Raw genomic sequence first — 27899 nt, 5'->3', positions numbered from 1 at the left:
CAGCTACCTTCTCCACCACTTGTTGCTCGATGGCATGACCCCAATCGCCGGGTATTATAGTTCCAGTGGCCGCCATTGCCGCCGGCCCAAGCTTGATCGCCGTCGGTGAAGTCCCCCTCCCAGGCCACCTCGTTTCCAACCGGCTACCAAAACCGAGTCGTGGTGAGGTCCTCCCCATCCAGCGCCCCCCCCCCCCTCCCTCCGAGCGGCGGCTTGCCCGGGCGGCACGGGGGCGGTGGCAGCTTCGGGCGGTGGCTGCAGTACCAGCTCCGGCCCTGAGCGGCCGCTGTAAGATTCTATAATTGTTAATAATAATAATAATAATAATAATAATAATAATAATAATAATAAGATGTGCATAAAAGAAAGAGGTGGTAGGATGCAGCTGTTTTCCCAAAAGGGTAAACATGTCGGCAGTAGGTTTTACCTTCTATAAGAAAATAAAAGCGCTACATGAAAATAACTAGGCAAGTATTTAATGCAGCTGACGTCATGACCACCACAACATAGGGTGGACGGATCAGAACGAACGGGATAAGACCAAACGATGAAAAGAAAACTCGAAAGGAGGAGATAATCTTCCCATCTCATTTACAGCGGCGAGATATTTCTATAGAGTAATCCTATTTAATAAATAGAAGCCCCTGTGCTAGATATTTCTGTAGAGTAATCCTATTTAATAAATAGAAGCCCCTGTGCTCTTGCCGTACTCGCACCACACACAAAGCACACAACACAGACACTAGTTTCTAGTCAGGAATTGGTGGAAGGAAGGAGCAAACCCCAGGTACTGATATCCCATTATTTTCGGCTTCTTCTAACGAGCATGGAGCAATGACAGTAGTCTATTCATCTAGTCTAGTTATTTTTCACCTAGCTCATGCATGCATGGCGCACAAATGAAACTCTCTACCTGTTCTTGCTACTTTGCTAGCTACAGCAGCCTACTCCCTACCTGCAGAAACTAGTTGAATCTAGGACTAGTATTACTCAGTACATATACCCTGGAAAGTTGATGTGGCTAGTAACTTGCAGTGACTGGTTTCACCAGGATCTATTATCAGAGAAGCATTAATAGCGCGAGGAATACTCACTGGTCAAGGCAAGACTGCGCATATCTGTTAACCTGCTCTAAATTAATTAACAATATGATAAACTGATCTAGGAAGAAAATGTCGTGAGCTACTATATGTTTTGAACCAATAACACAGTTGAATGATATTAATTAATTACAATAATACCGTCACTATCTGGATAAGTATTGGTATGCTCAGCCTGAGACGACCGACTGGCTGTAGTCAGTGTGAGTTGGAACAACTCATACAAGTAGGGTCTCTTGGTGACGTGATTCTCATATGAAGGGCAGTATCCTATATAAAGTTATTAATGGAGAAAGATTGTGACGGTATATCTCTGCAGAGTATATCGTTATAGCTGACTAACTTTTATTTATGCCTTAATCTTTATTATTCTTGCTGAGTATGTGTAAACATACTCATGTTAGTTTTTCCTTTTGATATGCGCAGAAGGGGAGGAGAATAGTTCTGATTTGATTGGGAGAGGCGATGACGACATGCATGCATAGTATCAGTACCTGAGACAACAATTAGACAACTACTGTTTAGCGTCTTCATAAATAAGAGCAAATAAAAACCAGAGTAGACTCACCGAGAGATGGTAGCATAGGAAAGGATGTTTGTGTCTCTACTAGAGACATGGAAATAAAACGGTAATATACTTGTAGCCTGATATGAATAAAGCTTGGCTGGCTGTTATGGTGCGCGCTCATGCCTTGTATGCGCATGAAATTACTTTCATGCACATACGGCGCTGTCACAAATTTTGGGGTGTGACAGCCGCCATCGCCCTCGCGCAAGCGGGCCCGGCCCCGCCGCCCTCCTCCGGCCATGCCGTGCGCCGGCTCACCTCCAACTCGCGCGGCGGGACCTCAGCCTCCGTAGCAGCAGCTGCCTCCAGATCTTGCGGCGGCGAACGTCTCCCGACGGCGGCGGCGGCTCCTCGCAATGGAGGGAGGGAGGAGAAGGGTGGCGCGGCTAGGGGAGGCGAGGTGGAGAGTGGCATGGAAGGAGGAGGAGGAGCAGGGGCGGCCGGAAGGAAAGGAAGGGAGATGAGGGGTGCACGTACGCCACGTCGGCCGCGATGGCGGACCCTCTCCGTCCGCTGGAAATAGCGGACTAGGGCCGCTCCGTTTCGGTAGAGTATGGGACAGAGACCTCTGGTGCAACTCTTTTTATTTATGTTGGTATTGGAGGATGGGATACAGCCCCCGTGCGGGCAGCCTACTTAGAGCTTGTTTGGGTGGGCTAAAAGTTAAGTGCTAATTAAACTTTAACACTTATTAGCACTCATAGCTTTTGAGTCTTGGATGCGCTAGTGCTAAAATTTAGCACTTTAACATATTAACACTTTAGCACTTAGATCCAGACACTTTCTTGATATCCATATTATGGCCAGACGCACTCAAGGCGCCTCGCCAGGGCCGATGACCCTGGCTCAGCCGGTCAGCGCACACCACTCCTGCCAGTCTCGCCTTGAGTGTTTTGCAGGAACGTAACCAACACAAACCGATGCAGCCGCAGCCCGCAGGGGTTTGAAAGTTGAAACGTGCAATGGATATATTTAGACTAAGCGATCGAGCTGCTTTTTTTTATCATGTCATGACACTAGGTGTTCATAAGGTGGAAAGATGCTTAAGTTTGCATGCGGTATGTATGTAGGTGTTTATGGCGTGCTACTGCTAATAAAAGGCGGCGAAGCACACATATTTAAGCACCGATCTTCTTGCATAACAGACGTGCATCGTGCACCGTGCTTGTCCTGATAACACACAGGAAGTGCGCGCGCGCGGTGAACGGACGCACGGCGACAAAACGGCCGCCCGGTCCGCGGGTTACCACGAGACGAGCGGCGGCGACGCGGCAGGCGGCCGGGGATTCCCGGGACGTGACGCGAGACGCAGCCGCGCGCCGCTCCGGCATGGCAACAACGACCGACCGACTGACCGGCGCCTGCCCGCGCGGCCGGCCTGCCTGCCTGTGCCTCTGGCCGGGGCCGCGGCGCGTCGCGCTGCGACCGCACGTGGCGTGGGAGGAGAGAGCGCGTCCGACCGTGGCCGGAGCGGAAGGGCCTGGGCCGGGCATCATCAACCCCTCCGGTCAGGAGAGAGCGTGCGTCGCTGGACCATGAGATGCCCAGGCAGCCGCGCCATCGATCGCAGCGAGGACCTGGACCAACAAACAGTGCTGCCGCTGCGGGGTTTCCGCCCTGCACCAGCGTCTGCCTGATGGACGGGTTACGTCGGCGTGCTGGCGAGAGGAAGAAGAGGCACCGAAAGGGGCGCCAGGCGTGCGGCTGCGCTCCGGCGAGCCGCGGCGGAGGACGGGAGATTGAGATCGCGAGTTTTTCAGAAGCACCGTGGACTGGATCGCTATTATTATTAATCGCGAACCGCCCCCTGTTTATTTACATATAGATCCCTATTAGGATCGCGATTATTAATCGCGATCCGAATATTTGCAGAAATAGACCCTACTATTTACAAATAACACCCTACTTTGATCGCGACTGATAGTCGCGATCCGAATATTTTCATAATACCCCCCTGCATTTTTCATATAACCCCCTAGAGCGGCTTACCCCTCGCCAGCATGGCGGACCCGGGCCTCCTCCCGCGCACATTCGCGGCCAGCGTCGCCGCCACGGGCGCGATCGCCCAGGACATGTCCTTCTCCTGTTCTCCAGCCTCACCAGCATGGTCGCGGCGCGGCGTCCAACTTCCTTTACAGCCTCGGGATTGCTCCTTGAGTTCGCCGACTTCTCGTCTAGCTCCGATCCGAGTCTTGCGGCCCGCTCTGCCGCGGCCTTACCGCATGCCCATGGGCGCGGTCGCGGGTCGCGGCGATGTGCGGCGTGCCGTCGGCGTTCCTGGTGCTCGTCATGGCCTCGCGTTCACCGTGGCCGGCGTCGTGCTGATGCTTGAAGGTGAATATGAGTTTACAGTACCCTCCTCCCCACTTGCATTTGTTTAGTGAAGCCTGAATTCCCATTTTCGATTTGGAATTCTCCACTATTCTTAGGTCTGCAGGTAGTAAGCTTCTTTATGTCTGAACTTGTTTCTTTATTCAGAGATGCCATCCTTAGTCGTTAGCAAACCTGATATCATTATTTCGATCATTCGATTTAATGTTCTCGATTATATACAGGGGAGGTGTGTGTAAACTAGCGGATAATAATGTTTAGAGATGTCTGAACATCACATTGTGAACTCCCTGAAGTTTCAGAGACATTTCTTTTCGTTACTACGAAAACTGCGTGTGTGAACTAGCAGCTTATTTGATCTGAACCTTCTAACAGATACTATGATTCACATCCTTAGTCATTAGCAAACATTATATTATTAATTATATGTAAGGGTTTGGGTTATCTTCAGAAGGTGTAAACTAGCAGATATTACTCTCAGAGTTTTCTGAACATCCCTTGGTGGGCTACTACACTGATGTCTCAAGATGAATTATATATTCTTTACATGAGAACAAAAAGATCACTTTGCTGCCCACAACAGAGGGACTTCAAGATGAATAGAAACTAAATGAATTTGGGAATTTGGACCGTCTTGAGGATTCTTGGAGCTGCAAAGAGAAGAAAAACAATTACTGCTTTGAGCTAACAAATAAATAAATAAATTCGGAAACTGATTAACATTGGCAAAAAAAATATGTTCAATATTTAACGATTGAATGAACACGGCTGCTAGCAGATTGAGTTGCTGGGGAGAAACTATTCTAATATTTACTTCAACTCGTCAAAATGCTACTCCCTCCGTTCCAAACTACAATTTATTTGGACTTTTTTAATATATAGTTTTATTAGCTATGTATCTAGACATAGCATATATCTAGATGCATAGCAAAATATATATATATATAGAAAAGTTAAAATAAATTATAATTTAGGACGGAGATAGTATTTACAAGTGAGTATTTACAAGTGCTCACTTAGCATGAATGGCCTTTCCGAGTACTAACTACTAATCACACTCTTACATGGATATTTCATCACTACTTGCAAATTGCAACTGTATACAACTCATCAAAACAATAATGCGTTGAATCTTCCTGCACAGTGGAATGCACCCAAAGAGGCAACCTGGAGTAGTGCGTTGGCCAGTAGAAGTATCCGGTGCTATAGGATAATTGTGCAAAAACATTACCTGTAAAAAGTGGGCGAACTTATGGTTTTGTAAATTTGTTTAAACACTACAAGTTCTCAATTTTTATAACTATGCAATAAAACTATGCATTAAGAATGGTCTTAGATTCCTTATGGTGAAACCTGCTGTACTCACGCATAGATGTGCACTTTCGTACGTGGTTTGGAAATTAAATCCACTGGGTGTGCCGGGCTCACGCCTTGTAACCCCCCACAAACACACCCCTACTCTGCTCTGATCAACTGCAACGGTTCGTCTCGGGCTCTACACTGATCGCCTGAAAGATAACGTGCGACTCGAATGCCTGAAAGAGCTCAAAGTTCAAGAGCATCAACTCATCTTACCTTTCAACAATGCAAAAAGAAGAAGAAGAAGAAGAAGAAGAAGAAGAAGAAGAAGAAGAAGAATGAAGTTAAGATCCCATCTTAACCTCTGATGAGAAATTACTATGTTACAATCCAACTGAATGAGCTACATTGCACCCATCTACCTCCTTGCTATCCTCCTACAGCTAAAGCGAAGAAACTACCATCCTGTTCACTTGTTTTCCGTTGCCCGCGAATCTCCTGCAGTCACTCCACAATTCCTCTCTGGCACCGGATGAGATTGCACTCTCGCCTACAAAAGGAGATGCGCCCAAACTTCAGAGCACATCAAGAAGCGGCCGGAGTTAGTCAGCTCCGGTTGTGTATGGGGTCTGAGCCCCGCCGGACCCTCCACTTGCTCATCTGCACCGCGCCGACCGTCGTCGCGGTAGGCGCCACGAACCGCTTCCCTGCCGCATCGACACCGACGGCATTGGCGCCGCCACCGCCGCGGCCTGCAGCAGGCGCCTCCGCTGGCGCCGGCGCTGGATCACGGCCGAGGACGAGCTCCTCTCTCCTCAGGCCGTTCACCATGGCAGCAGGGTGCAGCACCGCCAGGAGGCAAACAAAGGCGGACACCGCCAAGAGCCTCGACCAGCCTCTGGTGCTCGCCATGTCGCTGCTGCTGCTGCTCCTCAGCTGGAGACATGCAACTTCTGCTGATGCCTGGGCTCTATAGTCTGGCTGCACTAGTACAACCATCAATCACAGCAGTGTCCTGTCTGTAGATATAGCCCAAGGCCACGCCGGGCCCCAAAGCACAAAGGGACAAGGGAGGCATGTCTAAGGCTGCTTATGGAAGGTTCTGAGACCCTGACAGGTAGATTTTGGCAAAGTCATTGGATGGGAGAGCCCATCGTCTATCCCAAGAGACAAACCTAAAGTGGCCATGTAGGGGATAAGAGCAACAGCAAGAACCAAACCCCTGCTTTAGACCTTGTTGCCATCCTCCTCTATTTCAGTCTCCAGTAAGAACCAAAATTGAACCGTTCAATGATTCAATGATAGAGGTGAAAACAGGCCAGGTTGTGGTAACAAGCAGACAACAGTACAATGCAAGGCTTTGTGCTTTTGCATGCTTTTCATTTCTTGTGCTTGCCCTTCTTGCAAGGAGCGCTTTTCGCTTTGAATCTTCCAAGGCCACCAAAGCAAGCCATTCAAACTTAAAGGATCTGTACCAAGTTTCAATAGCCTCTTTCCTCACATTTTTCCATGTAAGCTAACAACATCCAATGCTTTGCCTGCTTTACTGCAGAATGCAAAGATTGGGGAATCTTAAAGCATCAGCAGTAGTTTTTGGGGATCCAACGGGCTCAAGCTGTGCATATATGGACTGGTCATGGTCCAAGGATAGCATTTTATCAGTGCCAAAGTAGAAAGATGGAAAAACAGTAACTATCTTCTTTTAAAGTAAAGATTGGGCCACCTTAGCTGCAAATATACTGTTTTGTTAGTGTTGAGCACTTAGGTGCAGAGAAAACAAGAAGAGAAATAAATATAAAGTGATGCAAGGTTATGCTAAGATCCCTGCTTGTGAAGTGGGCAAGGGAGCCCACAAGATCACCCTTGCTGCAAAAGAAAAGGAGGAAATTTAAAGGTGGATGAAGGAATGAATTTCCATGATATGGCCTTCTCTTTGAAGAGATTCCTAAAGTGCTCGTTGAACTATTTTATTTTGAAAGCTAACAGATTTCTGCGTTCAGCTCTTACAAAAGGGCCAATGAACTAATAATCGAAAGGCTTTCATCTAGGACGGCAAGTTGGCTACATAAAAAATTAGGATCCCATTAGGAAAAAGAGCAATCATATCATGCTAGTCATGGAACAAAACTAGGTCTAGAAATCCTAGATCAAAAAAGGCACCACAAATAACAAACTTAAATTTACTTCTCTGTTAAGCAATAGGTAATGCAACATAGAAGGAGCTGCCACATGAAAAGCATTATGATCTTAAAGCAGATAACATGTTGATCCGATCACAGTAATGATGATGCACTGATTAAAGTAACAGCACAGTTGATTTCAAATGGCACAGTTATTTCTTCTTTTGCCATAGTTACTTGCAAAGTATATGCTAGTAAAGACATGCAAGTACAGAACAAACCAACTTTTACCAAAGATTGCATCAGACCTAACGCAAGTCCTTTTCCTTCTGTTCTTTGATATGAGCTGTCAAGGCACATTGTTTGCAGTTTGACCACAGATAAGACAATCTGAAACAGGTAGTATATTGATCGTGGAATAACTTATAGCATTTGTCATCTAATCTACCAAAAACAAGTAAATTGCAGCACAGCACTTCATTGCTCCCTAGTGCATATGGTGAATTGGTGATCTGGTCATAAGGCACACAATATCAATCATTTGTATCCATATAGGTAAGTTGCCCTGGATTCTAATTGTTACTTTACCAACATATGCTTTATATTCCCACTACAACAAATACTGCTACTTGTGAATTACTAAAACGAGGATCAAGAATGGATCAAGAATTCCTTTTTTGAAGTTTGAAGTTCTATGAATGGATCAAGAATTCTTTTTTTCCTCTATTCCTCTTGAAGTTCTATGAATGGATCAAGAATTCTTTTTTTCCTCTATTCCTCTTGAAGTTCTATGAATGGATCAAGAATTCTTTTTTTCCTCTATTCCTCTTGAAGTTCATGTTAGAGTATATCACGACAATCTATCCTTCCTACAGTTCATTTGTCGTGATGCTATTTCAGTCTAAAGAGTAGTTTATACTGGGAGCTGTACCACGTTAACTCCACAACTGAAAAATAATAGCTGGTGCGCATACAGAAAGAAGTTCAACAAAAGGAAAAGGTAAAGGAGAAAGTACAACATGTTCGAAGGGACCTCCAAACCCTTGCTTCTGCGAAAAGCGAGCGATCTGTTCGGGTCATGGGCTTGGTTTGTCCACACCTGCAAGATGCCAACAGACGACCTGATAAAATTATATGAAGAGTAGCCAGACATTTCAGTTGGAAAACAAAAAATCGTTTCATAATGTTAATATGACCTCATCAAGCAAACCTGCAAACTTAAGTGTGGTTCATTGAGTTAAACTTAAAACTCTTGTAAGATAACGAAATTTCATAATTTGGTGCGTAGCAAGCAATATCAGAATATCCTGTCAGGCATGAAACAAACCCAGAGGAGGGCATTCCTTGTGTTTGAAGTAGTAGAAGCACTGAAGCAGCGAACTCCCAGTGCGATGCCACAGGCCGTAGCTTGTCCCGTTGGTGCCTGCGAAGTAGCAACGGCCGTAGCAGCCAGGCCCCCTTGCCCCAAAATCCCTTATGAGCCATGACCATTCGGCGAGGCATTCCAGCGAGCAGGTTGTCGGCGCTCCCTACCAACAGAGGCGCACAGCTTACTCCCAGCAATTTGTGTCGGGGAGACGGCCGCTTGAGCACAATCGCCGCAAATGGAACTGGGCTAAGAGTGATGGATCACCATCGGTGCAAATTCCTGCGGCGTGCTTGCTCGGAAGGAAGGAGTAGGGGATTTGGGAAACGCACGGCACAGGGCGGAAGGCCCGGACAGGGCCGGCAGCAGCCGCAGCACGCGTTCATTTGGGCGGAAGAAGCCGGCAACCAGAAACCCATTGGAAACGCCCTCCTCATCTACCGTCCACGTGTCCGATCCGACGAACCGGCTAGGAGCACTGGAACTGCCGGCCCCAGCCGTCGGACTGAAGCGGCGCCCCCAGTCCCCCGCCTTGACGCGTCCGAGGCGACACCGGGGAAGAGAGAGGAGCAGCCGCCTCGCCTCCCAGGCTCACTCGCCCGCCGCTGGCAATTGGTGGAGAGAGCTCCGAGGTCGTGCCATCCCTTGCTCCGCATAAACCTCGGGCTCTGCTCGTCGCGGTTCTAGTGTGGTCCGCAGATCCGCGCCTCACTTTGGATCTCCAGTTGGTTTGTTATTAGGGAAGGTGAGTATTTAAGAGTTTCTCGGATTAGTTCGGCGCCTTGTGATCTGCTATTTCTCTGTTGTATCATGCAATCTTGAGTCGTTGCGGTACCGCAGCGATTGGATAATGGGTGGTCTTTTTTTTCAGTTTGTGTTTCGTTAAGGAATCTAGGGGTTTTTGTGTGAATTAGTAGGGTATAGCGTGGAGTACGAGTAAATCTACGGGATCCATGCTCATTACCTCACAGGGTCTACAAACTGAGCTCCTTTACTGATGATCCATGGTTTCTCGCATGAAATTGTGTGTTTCGGTTGTCGAGTGTTTTGTGTTCAAATTATGGGCCTTATTTTCGATATTCTCGAATGGTACTTTTGAATTTAATAGATATGGTGCTCCCCAAGTGCTGCAAAGAGCCTTGATGTTTGATACTTTTAGTGTCCATCTGCTGGATTTTGCGATACCAAAAAGATGTGTGCTGGATAATACCTTGATGTTTGATGTTTGAATCTTACTTTAATTACTTAATAATACCTGCAAGATGCCAACGGACCACCTGATACCTTGATGTTTGATGTTTGAATCTTACTTTAATTGCTTAATAATAATATTGTTTGAACATAGACAAGACGAGTAAAAATAAAACCTGTAGTAGCTGACATGAAGTGGTTAAGGTTTCCGGATTGATGGCCTTTGATGACATCTCCATTTAGAACTCATGGTTTTATTCCTTTCCTGCTTACTTTGTGCTATTGTTGAGGAACACTGCACTTGGATTTTTACATAAATGTTGATTATGCCTGCTTACTGAATCTTAATGGCGATTCTGTTAGGGTTTGGTATGGCTCGAAACTTGACTGAGAACAGGACCAGAAACACACTAATTGTAGTTGTGGTCTTTGGCCTCTGTTCCTTCTTTTATCTCTTGGGCGCATGGCAGCGAAGTGGTTCCGGAGGAGGAGACAGAATACAGAACTGGGTGAATGAACAGACCAAATGTGCACAACTCCCGAATCTGAATTTTGAGACCCATCATAGAACGTCCGACCTTCCAAACAATACTGGCAGTTCCAAAATTAAACCTTTCGAGCCATGTGATGAGCAGTACACTGATTACACTCCTTGTGAGGAGCAAAAGCGTGCGATGACCTTCCCTAGAGACAACATGATCTATCGGGAAAGGCATTGTCCGCCGGATAAGGAGAAGCTTTACTGTCTGATTCCAGCACCAAAGGGTTATGTTGCTCCTTTCCGATGGCCAAAGAGCCGTGATTTTGTTCCTTATGCCAATGTGCCTCACAAGAGCCTTACGGTTGAAAAGGCTATCCAAAACTGGGTGCACTATGAGGGAAATGTATTCAGGTTTCCTGGTGGTGGAACACAGTTTCCTCAGGGTGCAGATACATATATAGATCAGCTTGCTTCTGTCATCCCAATAGCTGAAGGAAAAGTGAGAACTGCTCTAGACACTGGTTGTGGGGTACGTGAAAGTCTCTACCCTGAAAATGCATACATATGTTTGCTGAGCAATCTATTCGGGTTGCTGTTCTTGCATGTACTATAATCTTCCCTTACTTTTTCTATCATATTATCATTTAGGTTGCCAGTCTGGGTGCTTACCTGTTGAAGAAAAATGTTTTGACCATGTCATTTGCGCCAAGGGATAATCATGAGGCACAAGTACAGTTTGCACTGGAGAGAGGTGTCCCTGCATATATTGGTGTCCTCGGATCAATAAAGCTGCCATTCCCATCTCGTGTCTTTGACATGGCTCATTGCTCAAGATGTTTAATTCCATGGAGTGGAAATGGTAAGAACACAATGATGACCTTTCTTTATGGTGTAAATGGTCCATGTGAGTATATGAAGCATGGTAAAATTTTCATTGTTCTGTTTCTGCAGATGGTATGTACATGATGGAAGTTGACAGAGTATTAAGGCCTGGCGGATATTGGGTGCTGTCAGGCCCGCCCATTGGCTGGAAGATTCACTATAAGGGGTGGAAACGAACAAAGGAAGATCTTCGGAATGAGCAGAGAAAAATAGAACAATTCGCAGAACTTCTTTGTTGGAAGAAGATATCTGAGAAGGATGGTATTGCCATATGGAGAAAGAGATTAAATGACAAGTCTTGCTCCATGAAGCAAGATAAACCAAAAATTGGCAAATGTGAGTTGGCGAACGACAATGATGTATGGTAGGTGTCATTCCTCCACAGCCGTTCCAATAGAATGTGTGAATTTTGTCAGGATCTTTTTTATTTATCACTTGCAGCCTATATTTGCTCTTGAAGCTGATCTTATTCATGAAATGCAGGTATAAGAAAATGGAAGTTTGTATAACCCCCCTTCCTGAGGTTAATAGTGTATCAGAGGTTGCTGGTGGTCAATTAGAGCCTTTTCCCAAGAGACTCAATGCAGGACCTCCTCGTATAACCCTTGGTTCTGTGCCTGGTTTCTCGGTTCAGTCATATGAAGAGGATAATAAACTTTGGCAGAAACATGTTGAGGCTTACAAGAAAATTAATAACTTGCTTGATACTGGAAGATATCGCAATATAATGGACATGAATGCAGGTCTTGGTAGCTTTGCTGCTGCACTGGAATCCCCAAAGTTGTGGGTCATGAATGTCATTCCAACAATTGCAAATACTTCCACTTTAGGTGTAATCTATGAGCGTGGATTAATAGGAATGTATCATGACTGGTATGTAGTACAATTCTGTATCACCCTCCTGGATTTCCCAAATTTTAGTCGTTCTATTCAATTTTCTCACTTCAATTCTGAAATCTTTTTATGGGTGATTGCATTGTGATATGGATAGGTTTTCCTTTTCCCAATAGTAAGTGTATTTGCTTTGAGGATGATATAAGAAGATTATATTAATTTACCAGTCTATATGAAGACTGGGGGATATAATTGAACTTTAGCTATGTCAGTATCAGTTGGAACTGTTTAAGATGAAGTTGTAATTGAAAAAACTTGTCGCCAAGGTCACCGTGTAAATTCTTGCATTTATGCTTTTATCACTTGTATGGTTTTTTTTTGCTTTCGAAAAATATTCTGATTTTCGAATGTTTCTACTTGTCTTTATAGATGCAGTGTACATAATGCCAGTTTGATGCATTATAAAACAATAATGTTTTTATCTTATCAAATATTCATGTGTTCATTATACTATGTTTATTCTTGGTCCAGGTGTGAAGGATTTTCTACTTACCCAAGGACATATGACCTCATACATTCTAATGCCATCTTCAGTTTGTACCAAAACAAGTAAAAGCATCTGACATTTTCAACAGTTCAGTGCGACAAGTTTGTGAATAAATCTTCCCAGCTGATATTTCATGTTATGTAACAGGTGTAAGTTTGAAGATATACTCCTGGAAATGGACCGAATCTTACGCCCTGAGGGTGCAGTTATAATACGTGATAAGGTTGATGCTCTTGTGAAGGTAGAGAAAATAGCCAATGCCATGAGGTGGAAAACAAGATTGGCTGACCATGAGAGTGGCCCTCATGTGCCTGAGAAGATACTCTTTGCAGTTAAGCGGTATCGGGTGGTCGCAAACAAGAGCAGCTAACAATGTTCAGATTATTTTTCTCCAGTCACACAGATAACTTGGTCCATGGCTGTGTTTATTGGAAAAATTATGTTGCTTATGTAGCTTCAAAATCGGCAGTATATGTCGGTCATTCAAAATATTAAAAAAATCACACTGGAGGAGAGAAAATTATGTGGGACCTAGTTGTGATTTGGTTAGTCCGCTGGTGCCGATCTGCTGATGGACGTGCAGGCCTTTTGCAAGTGTCTCATCTCTAATCAGATGGATGCAGCTTCTCATGGTCTATTAACTCAGGCAAGACATGAACTAGCAGTGCACTTGTAGTTTTATATAGGATTCCTTTACTCTCACCCCACAATTTTTGTTGTTGTACATTAGAATTTCTTGAACTGGAGAGTGTATCTGAACCTATAAGGTTGTTTCCTATTTGATTTGAATGACAACCATTTCGAGTCCATCAATGTCGTTATGTGACCTTGATAAGAAAGGAGATCAAAATGCTTTATTTTTTTTCATGAGAGGGGTGCTTCCCGGCAGTGGGAAATCAGTGCCAATTGATTGAACATATTTTGCATTATGTGTCCAGGAAGGTAATTGCCTGATGAATTTGAAAAGGAAATTCTTCCATGGGCACATGCTTTCACTTAATTAATTTGCGTGCCTGACCATTTTGTTCGACCACTCTTTGGGCTTAGGATGGATCGCAAATTCCAGCACCAAAGGCTGACCTTTTTGTTGTCGTTTTTGGGATGTCCAAGGACAAGAAGGATCTGATTTTGAAGCCCATCAACTCATGGCTTCTTGCTTTTATGTACAATATAGGGTTATAGTTTGCACTTCGTCTATTATCTCCTGCTTGATGTGGGTTGCATTAGCTGTTGTTTCTGGGGAGATATGTTGGATGTTTTGCCTACCAAAAGGAGACATCATTACTGAAGTGATTTTGTTCAGTAAAAGGAGACATGATTACTGAAGTGATTTTGTTCAGTGTATCTTCAGGCAATGGCCAGGATGAGATCGCCTGTAAGTCTTCTCATTACAGACTTTATTTAGAAAATTGGTTTTGAAAGACATGTCATGAAGCTATGATAGAAGAGTTTAACCTCACTAAGTGCTATATCATACTCATATAGCTTAATTGCAGTTCCTACTATTAAAACAACTGAGATTGAACGCCATGTTTCAATTTCAAGGGTAGTTCAGTTAGAGTCTCAACCATATTGCATGAAACCTCCATTGGTGCTTGTTAATAGGTTAATTGTGATAACTTGCTAGGTTTTTTTACTTGCTAACTCGAATAACCATATTGATTTCCATCAAACTCTCAAAGTTTGCATCATCAGCAACCCAAAATGTGCTTGCAGCAGACATGGATACTAGAGCTGGACCAAGCAAGAGGGTGAGGTTTCAGATTTTCTGCTAACATTGTATAGCCTGCAGAGTACCAAAACATAGCCAACAGCTGGTTGTTATTGATTTGTCATGAATACGAATAGCTGCAGATATGCTCCATAAGGAAGAAGTCCTTGGGTTTTATTTTTTTTTCCTCAAGTTTCTAACAAAACTAGACAGGACTTGTGTGAAATCGGGTAGAAGCGGTATGTTTTGCCAGTATTTCTCATCGCAAATGTATGCTGCTACAAGGAGTATATACTATTGCATCAGAAAAAGGATTTACAGTGAGAATTCGTAGACTGAAACTGTGGTTACTCTGTTCACACTGATAATTTACTGAAATATACAGAGCTGCTGGCACAACTAACTACCATATCTTCAGTTTAATAAGACGGTGAGTCTTATCTGTATCTGGTTGATGAAAATGCTGCGCTTTACATGGATTGTTCACTTGTATAAACACTCCACTTGTTGATTTTCCTCTGTGGTTCACTTGTTTTTTCGATGTCGTTAGGCCTCTACGAAATGTTGACAGCCCTTGCTTACGCCAAGGACGAAGCAAGTTGATCCTAGCTGGATCGGCATCAGGAACATATCGTCAGGAATTGCCTTGAAATGCAGCGAGCTTTGGATCAGTTTGTTGACTGGGAGTTGGTTGAACGTTTCTGGCAAACGCACGCAAGGTGGTCTGCCCGTGTGGTTTAGCTATGTTTTGTTGTACGCAGTTGTTTGCGGGGAATTTATTCATCGCGCGTTACTGCGCGCGATGCTATCGCAGAGGTTCTGTTCATCTTCTTCCCCGAGCCAAGGGAGGGGGGAGCGGGCGCCGGCGAGCTAGGGGAGGGGCGAGGTCGCGAGGAGGTGGAGCGGCCGCTGGCGAGGGGTGGGAGGTGGGGGGAGCGGCCGCCGGCGGTCGGGGTGGTCGTCGAGGTGGTGGAGTTTAGTGTTCGGGGTTCCAGGCCACTAATAGCCACCGGCCTAGAGGAGGAGGTTGGCGGCGCGGTGGCCCGACGGTGGTGGCGGTTTGGCCGGTGACCGGGAGGGGCTGGACATTGGGTGGGCGGTGGCCGACGGCGGGGCGAGGAGAAGGTGGCGGTGGTGGGCGGACGGCGCGGCGGCGAGAGTGGTTAGTGGCGGCGGAGGCGCCGGAGCCAAGGGAGATGGGTGTGGCAGGGGCGCTCCTCTTCAATTGGATGAATTCCAATCGTAGAGAGCGAGGGATAGACCCTCCATTTTTTTCTGCTGTAAAACGCCGATATAAAGTTGAAATATATGTTATCTTTATCTGAAAATATCGACATTGTGTTCACGTATCTTGCATGTGTATTTAATTAGGGTCTCCATCGAATGCTGTCAGGTCCCCAAAGATGTGGTTTAATTCAGTTTGATCATGTCACTGGCCCCGCATGTTGATGTCACCTAAGACGGCTTGGCAGTGTCAGCGACGGCTGATCGGATGCATGGCACGGTGTGTATAGGTGGCCAAAAGGCTCGAGGCCCAACAGCCCGGCATGAGGCTCGAGTTTTTGCCCGATCCAAGCACGGTACGGCCTCATGGTCATCGTGCCTGGGCCGGCACGGCCCGGTATGGCGTGCCATGCTTGGCCGCTAACGTAGACGGGCGGCATGGCACGGCGTGATATTTAAGGCCAACCCATTAGCGGCTCGGATATTATTTCCGTCCACCCACCCATCTAATATCGTCGCATGCTCCTCAAAACCCTAACTACCTGGTGCCCCCTATTTTTTTTTCTCCCGCGGTCAGCGGTCCCGCCATCATCTTCGTTAAGTCGAGAGGGCGGCGGCCGGCGGACAGCGTTAGCACGTGCGGCGGCTGACAGGCGTGAGGCGATGGCAGGCGCGGCGGCCGTTGAGTGCGCGACAACAACAGGCGCGCGGCCGGCGGGCTTCGGCTGGCACGGGCAGTGGGCACGGTGAAATCCCCGTGCCGGCCCATGCTTGGGCTGATGGTCCAGCCCGTGGGCGGGCCTGGCCGGTAACATCGGGCCGTGCTTTTACTAGGCCCGTGCCAGGCCGTGTCGGGCGGCCCAATTGACCATCTATAACGGTGCGTCGTACGAATTGTCAGGCACCGTCCGTTTCAGCGATCTCCTAGCACTCGCGGATTTGCACGTGCCGGGACGTTCAAACGGTTGAGGATATCGATGCACGCCGCCAGCGCCCAGCGGGCAGGGGGCGCGACGCGACTGCACGAGCCAACCAACCCGGTGGCGCGTGCGCCCGGTCTGCACGACGTCGCCATTGCCCGGTGGACCGCGGGGATGCCAGCGTGGAGGCTCGTGGCCGGCATGGGGCTCTTGCCTCTTGGCTATGTTCCGAGTTTCGCTGTTGCAAATGCTGCGAATTCTTTTAAAAAAATATTATGCTGGCATATATATATATACCGATACGAAGATGCATTCAGAAAATGTCGACAGAAAAATAAAGAAATTTCTTTTGAGGATTAAGAAATCCTCATAAAAAAAGGGATGGGAGCGCGTGCGCCGAGCTGTGGAGGAGCACGCGGCGGCACGCGCCGGCCAGGAGCCCCGGCGGGTGCCGCCCACGCGCCCGCGTGCCGCCTCCCCTACAGCTGTCGCCCGCCCCACGCACCCGCAGCCACCGACGCGCGGGCCCCACCGGGCTCCTGGCCCGCAGGGCCACAGACCACCCGACGCCACCGGCACCCAACGGGGGCGGCACGAGCCGTTACGTGGCCCGCGCCGCCCTCTCTCCCCCCTTTTCTTCTGCTCCCCCATCGTCCCCTCCCTCTGCGAGAAGGGAGCAGCAGCAAGGCGGAAGCCACGAGTGTTCCTGACCCCGCATCCGGACGCCTCGCCGCCGTCTTCTGGCGCTTTCTCTTTCGAGGTGCGCCTCTCGCTTCCCCTGTGCCCTCTTTCTGTTTGGTTGGGGGTTTGGACTAGGAGAGATTGATGGGTTGATTGATTGGCTGGTGGGTTCTTGGTTCGTCGGTGTCTGCAGGGGGTGAAAGAGGAGGTTGGTGCAAAGATTTAGCCAGCCGCAATGGTTCCATCAGAGAGGGGGAGCGTCGCCACCGCCGTCAGCACGGCTGCCGCCGACAAGCTGCTCCATGGGTAAGGGACTTGGCTCCGAGTCTCCTCTTTGGCTGGAACGGGATGTTCCAAATTCCATTCGTTTGGAGTTTGGAGATTTCATTGGGTGCTGCGTTGGAGGGTTCCGTCAGTGTAGATTTTGGAAGTTAAGGATATATGTCCTTAGCTTCAGATGCTTCCGGTGCAGATTATCACATTGACAGAGCTGGGTACTCGAGAAGTTCATTGTTGTAACAAATTAATGTAGGATGAAGCACGATTTCGATCATCAAGTGTCCTAAACTTCTGCATTATCTGCACAACTACAATCAGTTTCATCGAATTTCTATTTGCTGGCAATTTGATTCCTCTGTTTCGTCATGGGAAATTGGGAATGAGATGGAAATGAGAGTTGTGCTCCTGTTGCTTTGTTGCTGAAGATGTAGTACTTTTTTGACCTTGTGCAGGCCTATCACTGGCAAGAAGTGCAAGAAGGCGGCCCCAAGGAAGGTTCATAAGGCTGAGAGGGAGAAACTTAAACGCGACCACTTAAATGATCTCTTCGTTGAGCTGGGTAATATGCTAGGTGAGCATTCATATGGTAATATTCTTTGTTTCAGCTGCTTCAGAGTTCATGCTTGCTGTCTGATGTTTCTGAACTGCACCATGTTATGCTGTATTAGATGTCACAGAGCACTTCTCTTGGATGTGGTTGTTTTATTTACAAGATGCAGTCGGGCCCAGATGCATGGCTTGTCAGTCTTACTTCTGTCAAAATTTTGTTTTGGTACAACAGAGCATAAATAGTTCTGTAACGTGTCAAAACAATTAACTTGCATCTCTGAAGTTCTGCCTCCTAGATTATAGCATATGAAGTGGTCTAGAAGAGCCCAAGTATGTACCACTATGAATGCATGAAGTGTTTCTTGTTTTTTACAAACAAGAAAAATATCAGGGTCAATAGTGCCCTTGAAATTTCCTTATTTTTTAATCAAATTTTATGTAGTTATGTGCATGTTTAACCTCCAACGATGACCATTTACTTTGGGATTTAGACTTAACCTGCTATTTGCTTTGTATTCGTAACGTTTTTTACTGCTCATTTTCTATGGGACAATTTTCTGATCACATGTAACATCACTTTGCAGAAGCAGATAGGCAGAACAATGGGAAGGCATGCATACTCACTGATACTACTCGGATACTAAGAGATCTGCTTGTTCAAGTAGAATCTCTTCGCAAGGAACATAGCAACCTTCAGAACGAATCTCATTATGTAAGGTTTTTTCTGATATGTAAAGTAGTATTTGATTCTTTTTTCCATTTGTAGTAATAACCCTTTGTCTATCAAACTTGATTAAGAATTGTTATCTGATTTTATCTACTGCAAATGCTCTGTATGAATGACTAGACTACTCTTAACCCAACTCATCTTTATTATGCATAATATTTGGCTTGTCACACTACATTTGTTGCATTTTCCAGCATGACTGAACCGTTGTTTAATATCTGTTTTTTCTTTTTGTGCAAACAGGTTGCAATAGAGAGAAATGAGCTGCAGGATGAGAATGGTGTGCTCCGCAAAGAAATTTCAGAGCTTCAAGACGAGTTGAGAATGCGGTCTTCCAGCAATCCAGCAGGTTGGGGCCATGGAACTGCTGGATTGAACCCCTCTGTTCTGAACCCCGCAAGTGCAGTATTCTCATCCCAGCAGGCTATGCAACCACCCACCATTGCAAGCACTATATTCCCCATGCAGCAGCCACTGGCACCATCAGCAGTGATCGAGCATCCATATGCCACACCGCCACCACTGGAACTGAAGCTCTTCCCAGGAGCTGCATCTGTTGAAGTTTGCAAGCCATCAGAAGACCAGGAGGCTCCCAACCATGTGGCACGACCACAAGCAAGGTACCCGACACAATCAGCCTCATGGCCAGTGACCTTGTTCTCTGGCCTTCCAAGAATGGAAGATGAGCAGTGCAGTAGCAGCACAACCAGCAGCAGCAAGGAGGCAAGCACAGATAGAGATTGAGTAGATCCAACAATCTAAAGAGTTTCTGTTTTGAGCCTAGTGGATGTACTGACAGTGACAGCCAAGTTGTGTGCATGTAAATATGATTCTCCTTTTTTCTTATCTCAGAACGATAGATTATACTCTGATGGAAATAGCACCCTCCCCTTAGAATTTTTGTTGATGAATCTCTGCACATGCAGATTGATCTTGTTGGTACTTTGCATGCGTAAGTTACAAGCTACGAGTCTGGCATGATCAATATTTTGATAAAGCTTATAGCAACGCCTGGCCAATGCCAATCGTACCAGAATGTTGTATAAAGTCTGATAATGTCAACTAGAGTATAGTATTTAATAAGCTTAGACGCTCCCATCACTGGTTAATTGGAAAGGGTAACATTCAGATTCAACCATGTTCTCAGCTTTCGACAGGAATTACCCACCATACATTTTGAGACACAAAAAAAAAGCCCTGGCCTGTTTGCACTATACCAATGAAATTTGGCAAGGGCATAATTTATTGGATATCATTGTGGTCGATTTCCTCTGAATGAGGAACTTGATGCGATCGCAGGAGTGTCTTCCCTGTATGGCTGGGTTGCAGGATCAGTCACACTTGGTAGCCTTTGCACACTCCCCTTTCCTTTTCTCGCGTTTGGGCCAATCTCTTCAATCATGTATTTCCATCCATCAATAGGACGCCTCCGACTGAAAATGTGGGTTTTGATGAAGCTAGCAATCTGCAACCACAATTTAAATATCATTATAGAAACCACTGTCACCAATAGCATGAGTGGTGAAAGTATAACTTCTAGACCTGCTGTTTACTGAAAGCGATTCTCCTTTCGAATTCCTGGAGAAGAATGTCCTCTTCTCGCTGTGAGATCTCCCATATATTGCCATCCTGACCTCTTGAGGTAGTTTCCCAACCGTCAGGCTTGGTTTTGATCTCAGTAGTGCTTGGGATCTTGGAATCACCAAAATCAGCATTGCCAGAATCAAAGATACTGCATTCAAAAGGGACCGTAAGCAAATTAACAAAATCAACTAACCACAGAATACAGATAAAACTATAGTAATCATGACACAAATCGTAACCAGTCATGCACTATAAGTTTGCTACCACAGGATGACAAGTAACAGCTAGAAATGATTTTACAGTATGCAAAGTTTCTATAAGCCCTTGACCCAGGTGATACAGGCCAGCTTAATAGATAGTACATAGTGGGCAAGGTTGATCAGTTTAAGCAATAGTTGCAAAGCCAAAGAAATAGGGAATACTTAGGGATGCAAGTCATACATAATTTGGGTCATTGGGTCAACCCAATAAGTTAATAAAATAAACTAGAATGGCATACTACGTAATTAATTTAGAGGGAGAAATAAACTAGAGTGGCATGCCATCGTAATTAATCAGCTGACCTAGAAAACACTATGGGTACCCACTTGCATCCCTAGGCATACCGCATAACTAAAATGTGAAGCATGAATTTGTCAGTCAATCTGGCATGTTACTTTATGATGCCAGTGCTTATTCCTGCCAACTATGTGATGAGCAGCAGTATATGAAAAAGTTGGCATCTCTCCTATCAAGCAAGAGCAATTACACTCACGGCGGTGCTTACTGTTACACCTAAACAAAAACTCACCTCAAATCCCACAAAGAAATGTGGTGTGTACTGGACCCCCAAGGTAAAACCCTCATACTCCCTCCGTCCCAGAATATAGCTTGTTTTAGGTTTGTCCTAAGTCAAACATTTAGCTTTGACCAGCAGTATCTCCGAAATAATTTATTTCACAAATAGAAAAAGTTACATGTTATGATAGTTGGTTTCATGATGAATCTACCAACATTATTTTTACGCTGCCAATCGTTAAAAAGGTCTGACTTAGGAAAAACCTAAAACTAGCTATATTCTAGGACAGTGGAGAAGTAAAAGTGATTTGTGCAGTCGTTATGCTAGAATGGAAATTTGGTGGAAAATGGTATGGGTCGTATGACCTTTGATTCTAATTTGGATTATTTGGGCAAGCATGTGAGAAAATAACACAGCATGTAATCTATCCATCAGGGTTCAGGCATTGAACTGGTAAAACATGTAGTTTGCCATCAAGATTAAGGCAGTGAACCAATTTAATAAGTTGATCAGGAATTAGTATTTCAGATGTGTAAGTTGCCACCAGGATTTTGGGAGTGAACCAGTTTAATGTGCAAATTGTCCTCAGGATTTTGGTAGTGAACTGGCTTATTGAGTATAAGTTGCCATCAATGAAACTGTTTTCATCAGAGTTTCAGTCCAACTATCGCAGTTATCTAACACTCAACGGTTTTAATTTGACATGCAACATATGCTTTCAGGCCAGCACCACAATCTGCTTTAGCAAAATTTCTAGCGTTCTACTGATTACTGAATGTCCACCGAATCATATAACAAATACACATTTATTGTGATTCCTATTACCCATTCATTTGGTACATCTTAATAACTTATTTAAAGGTTGCAATCTCTAAGCAATAAGAATCATAGGCAAACAGTACATTGCCAAAGCTTTGCCAAGAACCTGAAAAGAAAATCCGTGCAAAGAAACTTCACCGCATGTGATTCCAGTTAAGTAACTAACCGATCCATGTTATCATGAAAATCACGAACATAAGTGATCTCGTACCTTCTAGAATCTTCATCAACAGGGCCTTAGGGACAGGGAGGATAAGGCAAAATCTTCCACCGATACATGGGGCTATGGGTATGTGACAACTCGCGAGCAATCAAATTTAAGCAAACAATGCGATGGCATGAATCAACCACAGCTATCGATCGCAATTCGCTCCGACAACAATTAAGAACGGTACTGGAGTAGCAACTCACTCAGAGCACGAGTCGAGGAGCCGGTCGATGTCGTCAGCGCCGCCGCCTCCGCCGCCGAGGCGCGCCTCCTCCATCTTCTCGATCTCCTTCACCCACAGCGCGGCGTGAACGCGCTGCTTCCTGGTCCTGTACTCGTCCGCCTGCGCCTTCTTCCTCGCCGCGGCGCCGCCCTCCCCGCCTTCCGCCGCGCGAGAGACGCGCTGCGGCGGGCCCCGCCTCGACGCGGCCCGGCGCTCGGCCCAGCGCTCGTCCATGTCCGCCACGAAGGCCTTCGTGTCCGGGTCCACCTCGGCGGAGATGGACGGGACGGCGGCCGCCGACGCCGAGGCGGGCGACTCCCACGGCGCGGCGGGCGCTGGGGAGGAGGCGGGGGAGTCGCCCGGGAGCCATGCGGTCTCCCACGCATCGTTCCACTCGTCGTCCCCGGTGGCAGCGGAACGGGGCGGCGACGCGCGGCGGTGGGAGGAGAGGCGGCGGAGGCAGGATGACGAGGAGGCGGCGGCGGCGGCGGCGGTGTAGGTGGAGGGGGCGGGGAGGCGAAGGGCGCGCCGAAGGGAGTGCATGGCGCGGGTGCTCGACGAAATGCCGCTGGGAGCGTTGGATGTGGGCCTGTGTGCAAGTCCGCGACGCAGCAGAGGAAAAGGGTACAGCTGCAGACTGCAGTGCTACACTGCTTGTACTCGTTTGGATGCAGCTGGATTTGGCACGAATCTCCCTAATTTCCAGGAAATACATAAACCACCTAATTTGCAGTTTAGATTTAAAATAGTCCTAACGATTTGGATTCAAATTTCTATACACGGGCATGCACTTGTTAGGTTGTGTCTCTCGCGACGTGTTGCTAATCTTTGATGGAATGTAGTTTAAGATGGAGCAAAATGATTTAAACGAGTGGTAGTAATGCGATGCCGACATGAATTAATGTTTGAGTGCAAGAGGAATGGATGACAGTAAAGATAAGAGAGCCAGAGCGTTGCAAACAATAACGAGAACGGGATTTTTTTTTTTTTTTGGAAAGAGACAAGAGCGAGGGTCGATAAGGGGGTAATGAGCAAATTGGGCATAGCATGAAGAAAATCCTCTAAGAAAGAAGCACATGCGGTTAAAGAAGGGACACGCTTTGCCTCCGGTTTTACAAAGATGTGTGTATGCGTGGGTGTGTGCATGCATACGAGGGGTAAGGAGAGAAGAAAAAAAGACGAATGACGTAAGCACATGCATGCACGGAATTTCAAAATGGGAAAAGATCGTAGTTTCAAAATTGAGCATCAAAATCAAAATCCAATTACACAATTGTTTTGTTTCAATAAAAATTTCAAAATAAGATCTCGCACCACTATATTTAATTGATATATTTTCTTGTGAGAAAATACCTTTTAGTGTATTCTAATTTGCTTATAATATTTGCAAAAATTTCTTATGACTTTACAAAATGTTGTGTTCACATGCATGAGTTCAGTTAAGTGGATATTGATGTTCAAATTGTGAAAATAGATTGTTTGGTATTATTAGTGGATGAGGATAAATAATTTTATTGGGTAGGTGAATGTATATTGCATGATTAATCAAATGCAACTTTAGCAGATTAGTTGAGCATTTTAACTAATTTATTTTAGTATTTTTCCATTACACATAAAGCAATTTGAAGGTTTCTTCAAAAGAGGTATAATTATGCAATCGGAATTTAAATTTGATGAATGGTTTAAGAATTATAATTTTTTTAATTTTTGAAATTGCTTGCATGTGCCGCTGCGCAGGGTGAGAAGGGGATGTGGATAGTAAATTTAGGTTGCCGTGCAATAGAGCAAACGCACGGCTAGCCCTAACAATTTATTATCTTACAATAAATAATATTGCACTAATGGATATAGATGAAATAGGACTTTGGATGCAAACGAAGTTGAGCAATTCGTAACACTCCATTCGTTAAGGCGAGGACTTAAATTTTTAGTATCATAAATTTCTGACCTGACACGATGGTTCACAGCGGGGAGCGACACGCGCTGCTCAAAAGGAAAGGGTCTATGGAAACCTTGTTAATTTCAATGTATGCCGGCCTAAAGATGCCCATACAGTTAATACATGCATCTATGTATTTATAGAATTATCTATGCAGTCCTTCAAAAAAAATGTATGCATGCGTGTATGAGATTTCGTGATCGTAATGCGTTTCAAAAAAAAGAACTTCGATTAGAGGGTAAACTGAATCACACTAGCGTAGGGATGACTGTTCAGGTTTAGCAAAACAAAATCTGAACTGCAAAAGAAGTGCAAACAGGCAGCGAGAGTCGATTAATAAATAACAAATAAGATTTTATCGAAAACAACAAAAAAAGAAATAAGAGAAAGGGAATTAAGAAGTTCACGACCGAGGGCCCATAAGGATACCCAGCCCATCCTAGCATAAAAAAGCCCACATAGCAAGGCCCATATAACATTAAGCTCTAGGGTTAGGGTTTAGCGCCTCCTCTATAAGTGCGCCGCCTCCACAGCCTCATTCGCCTTCCCACCTCCCCCTTGCAAGTCATAGCACACCTCGCGGCGGCGGCGCCCGAGACCGGCGGCGGGCGGCGGAGGCAGCATCAGCCATGGTGCACGTCAGCTTCTACCGCAACTGTAAGCAACCCACTGCCTCCATATTGCCATGATCCGCTATGTTCTTGAAGTCATTTCCTTGTGCATTTGAATCTAGGAGACCGCAACTCGAGATCAATCACTGTATTTGTAATCTGGAGCATATCCTTGATGCCCTCCAAGAGATTTAGTGTTTTGCTATAGTTAAGGCATGTAGACCTGCATAAAGTCAAATATAATTTGGTCAGCTGAGTTCTTTGTTATCGTAGATTAAGCTGTATGATTGTTTGTTATGATCAATCCGGAAACTTTAAAAATCAAAGTTCCATTATATCGATTTGATTTTACAACGGTTGCCAACTGTTGGGAAAAAAAGATACTGAAATCTGGACCCACCAAATATCAGATTTGCTTGTTAGGATGTGGAATCCTGAATTGCATTTTGTATTAGAAACCTTTAGTGGTTGACGAACGAACCCAAATATTTTGTTCGTTTGCTGTTTTGCTACATAACTTGAATGTTTGTAATTTTTGCTGATGCCTAGAATGTGTTTGTTTTGTTTGTCCTGCTAATTCTCCCAATGTTTGTTTGATGCAGATGGTAAAACTTTCAAGAAGCCAAGGCGTCCGTATGAGAAGGAGCGCCTTGATGCTGAGCTGAAGCTGGTTGGTGAGTATGGCCTGAGGTGCAAGCGCGAGCTGTGGCGTGTGCAGTATGCCCTCAGCCGCATCCGGAATGCTGCAAGGGAGCTCCTCACCCTTGACGAGAAGAACCCCCGCCGTATCTTCGAGGGCGAGGCACTCCTGCGCCGCATGAACCGCTATGGTCTCCTCGGTGAGGGCCAGAACAAGCTCGATTACGTTCTTGCGCTCACTGTTGAGAACTTCCTTCAGCGTCGTCTTCAGACCATTATCTTCAAGAATGGCATGGCAAAGTCCATCCATCATGCTCGTGTGCTCATCAGGCAACGCCACATTAGGTATACCATAACAGTTCTAGACCTTGTGTTTATGTTTGTATTGCATTTGCTTGAGATGGCTAGTGTCATGGAATGCGTACGGATTATTGTGAAGTTAGGGTTGAATGCCAATTTCTTTACTTATGGTCATTGTTTGACAGTTTTAAGTGCTGTCGCAAACCAAACCATCTCTTGTTCTGTTTGTGTTTTGGGCCATGTGATGAGAAACCTTATGCAACTCACGACGGTCGTCTGAGACACTTTGTGTGTAATGTTGCAGTCATATTTTCTCTGATGTCCCTTAACTTTTGAAGCATAACACTGTTATGGCTCCTTCATTTATTTATTTTTGTTTTGCAATAAGGTGCTTTTGATACATTTGGTGGCACAGTGAGGAACTACTTTTGCTAATGTATCTATGAGGTCAAAAGGCCAATGACTCAAATGTCCTTTTCATTCTGAGTGCCTGTAAATGTGCTTTTACTTCACTTTCTAATGAACAATCATTTGGATCGACAAGTAGGTAACTGTGGCAACCTGTTTAGCTTAGTTTATTTATTCGAGGTCTCAACCTTTTGTTTGTGCTTGAGCTTTAGCAATGTCATGTGCAGAACCTTGTATAAGTTTATTTTAGCTATGTTTGAGCTATGGTTACATTCTTACTGGTTAACTGGTTGACATGCTGGACGCTTGATTTGTGCACAATAAATTTAATCATGCAAGGGTTTCTCAGTTTGAATCCACACCAATTTGGTAACTGTTACATACTGTCAATATGATATCGTATGTGCCCTTTGATTTATTGATGAAATTTTTGCTGTTTATTTAATATGCTATTTTCCATTGCATTGAGTTCTTCCCATTTAAATTTGATCTTTTTGTGCAGAGTTGGGAGGCAGCTTGTAAACATTCCCTCATTCATGGTCAGAGTTGACTCTGAGAAGCACATTGACTTCTCCCTTACCAGCCCGCTCGGTGGTGGTGAGCCTGGAAGAGTGAAGAGAAAGAACCAGAAGAAGGCTTCTGGTGGAGGAGGTGATGGTGATGAGGATGAAGAGTGATCACGTGATGATAGCACCGGGTTTTGTTGTTAGGACCAAATTTTGCTGGCCCTGTTAGGACCTAAACTTGTTAGATGAACTGAAGCAAAGAGTTGGCCACCGGGTTGTCTAAAATTGCAAATTTAAATTATTGAAAACCATCATTGCTGAGACTGTTTTATTGAGTTTTTTTATCTGATGAATATGCATGTGAATTCAGTGAGACCTCATTAAAATGTTTCACCAGTTCCTTAAATGAGCACCATAATCTTCTGTCAATAAGATTTGAGCTTAGTGAATTTTTTTTATAACCTTGAATATCTGGTCTTGCTAAGTTAAGATTGATAGTATTGTCATGTGGTCCTCTGATTCCACTCTGATTTACCAACGAGCTCTGTTACCTCCAATACAAGAATTATTGCCATACTAACAACTGATCGTGTCATTGTGTGGTTTTATGCAGTATCTTTTTTTTTTGTAAAATGGAGCATGAAGTCCTGAGCTGTTTGAATTGTGCTTAGCTGATGCTAAACAAAGGCTGTTATTGTGTTTGTTGGAGGACCTGATTATATGTGCCATGGTGGCGTTGTTGTCTCTTGTCTCCACTGTGCTCGGTTGTTCAGGTGCTCCCTAGTGCACGGTTATTTCTAGGTTGCTCTTTGAGTCATACCGCCATCAAAAATCGAATTAGATAACTGCAAACAGATACGCGGTTTGTCTAACATCAGGACTATTGGTGTGATGCTAGCCACATTCGAATACGTGGTACTTATTTTTTTAATCATTTTGCAGGAAAACGCCCATAAGATCTGAGCGCCCTCTATTTTGGACAAAGTTTAACCGATAAAAAAGAGTGTGATTTCTCCTTGCCAAAAAAAAAGACAAATGAGTGCCATTTTGGAGAAATTGGGCTATTACGTCTCC

At 45.3% G+C, this 27899-nt stretch overlaps 4 protein-coding genes, 1 long non-coding RNA gene and 2 other non-coding genes across 10 annotated transcripts; 5 read left to right on the top strand and 2 right to left on the bottom strand.

Moving 5' to 3' along the window:
- Positions 1-633: 633 nt before the first annotated feature.
- LOC112877855 (probable methyltransferase PMT2) lies at positions 634-13528 on the top strand. 4 transcript variants are annotated; one of them, XM_025942229.1, is made up of 7 exons: positions 650-787; positions 10339-10985; positions 11105-11315; positions 11408-11702; positions 11822-12211; positions 12704-12781; positions 12867-13528. In XM_025942229.1, exons 2-7 carry the CDS (start codon positions 10347-10349, stop codon positions 13087-13089), a joined length of 1836 nt encoding a protein of 611 aa, XP_025798014.1. In that variant the 5' UTR covers positions 650-787; positions 10339-10346; the 3' UTR covers positions 13090-13528. The 4 variants fall into 4 exon arrangements, 2 of the variants coding, with proteins under 2 accessions (XP_025798014.1, XP_025798013.1); XM_025942228.1 differs by lacking the exon at positions 650-787 and adding an exon at positions 9340-9529; XR_003225575.1 differs by lacking the exons at positions 10339-10985; positions 11105-11315; positions 11408-11702; ... (1 more) ...; positions 12704-12781; positions 12867-13528 and adding an exon at positions 1527-1775 and having other exon boundaries at positions 634-787.
- LOC112877856 lies at positions 8345-9087 on the bottom strand. The gene is made up of 2 exons (XR_003225577.1): positions 8746-9087; positions 8345-8517 (listed from the first exon to the last, which is right to left on the bottom strand). It is a non-coding gene; the product is annotated as an uncharacterized LOC112877856 (long non-coding RNA).
- A 3642-nt stretch (positions 13529-17170) lies between the features above and the next one.
- Positions 17171-19721, top strand: LOC112876671 (transcription factor BHLH062-like). Its single transcript, XM_025940828.1, has 5 exons — positions 17171-17334; positions 17449-17561; positions 17987-18105; positions 18668-18795; positions 19054-19721. Exons 2-5 carry the CDS (start codon positions 17491-17493, stop codon positions 19552-19554), a joined length of 819 nt encoding a protein of 272 aa, XP_025796613.1. The 5' UTR covers positions 17171-17334; positions 17449-17490; the 3' UTR covers positions 19555-19721.
- Positions 19722-19885: 164 nt separating this feature from the next.
- LOC112876670 lies at positions 19886-23058 on the bottom strand. The gene is made up of 3 exons (XM_025940827.1): positions 22403-23058; positions 20353-20542; positions 19886-20275 (listed from the first exon to the last, which is right to left on the bottom strand). The coding sequence occupies exons 1-3, from the start codon at positions 22963-22965 to the stop codon at positions 20063-20065; spliced, it is 966 nt and encodes a 321-aa protein (XP_025796612.1). The 5' UTR covers positions 22966-23058; the 3' UTR covers positions 19886-20062.
- Positions 23059-24883: 1825 nt separating this feature from the next.
- Positions 24884-27231, top strand: LOC112874502 (40S ribosomal protein S9-2). The gene is made up of 3 exons (XM_025937846.1): positions 24884-25018; positions 25575-25956; positions 26822-27231. Exons 1-3 carry the CDS (start codon positions 24991-24993, stop codon positions 26994-26996), a joined length of 585 nt encoding a protein of 194 aa, XP_025793631.1. The 5' UTR covers positions 24884-24990; the 3' UTR covers positions 26997-27231.
- On the top strand, positions 26146-26235 carry LOC112878369. Its single transcript, XR_003225699.1, has one exon. It is a non-coding gene; the product is annotated as a small nucleolar RNA Z161/Z228 (small nucleolar RNA).
- On the top strand, positions 26317-26404 carry LOC112878370. The gene has a single exon (XR_003225700.1). It is a non-coding gene; the product is annotated as a small nucleolar RNA Z162 (small nucleolar RNA).
- Positions 27232-27899: the final 668 nt, after the last annotated feature.

This window comes from Panicum hallii, chromosome 9 (assembly GCF_002211085.1).
Source record: "Panicum hallii strain FIL2 chromosome 9, PHallii_v3.1, whole genome shotgun sequence".
Lineage (NCBI taxonomy): Eukaryota > Viridiplantae > Streptophyta > Magnoliopsida > Poales > Poaceae > Panicum > Panicum hallii.
This window is presented reverse-complemented; position numbering and strand designations above follow the sequence as displayed.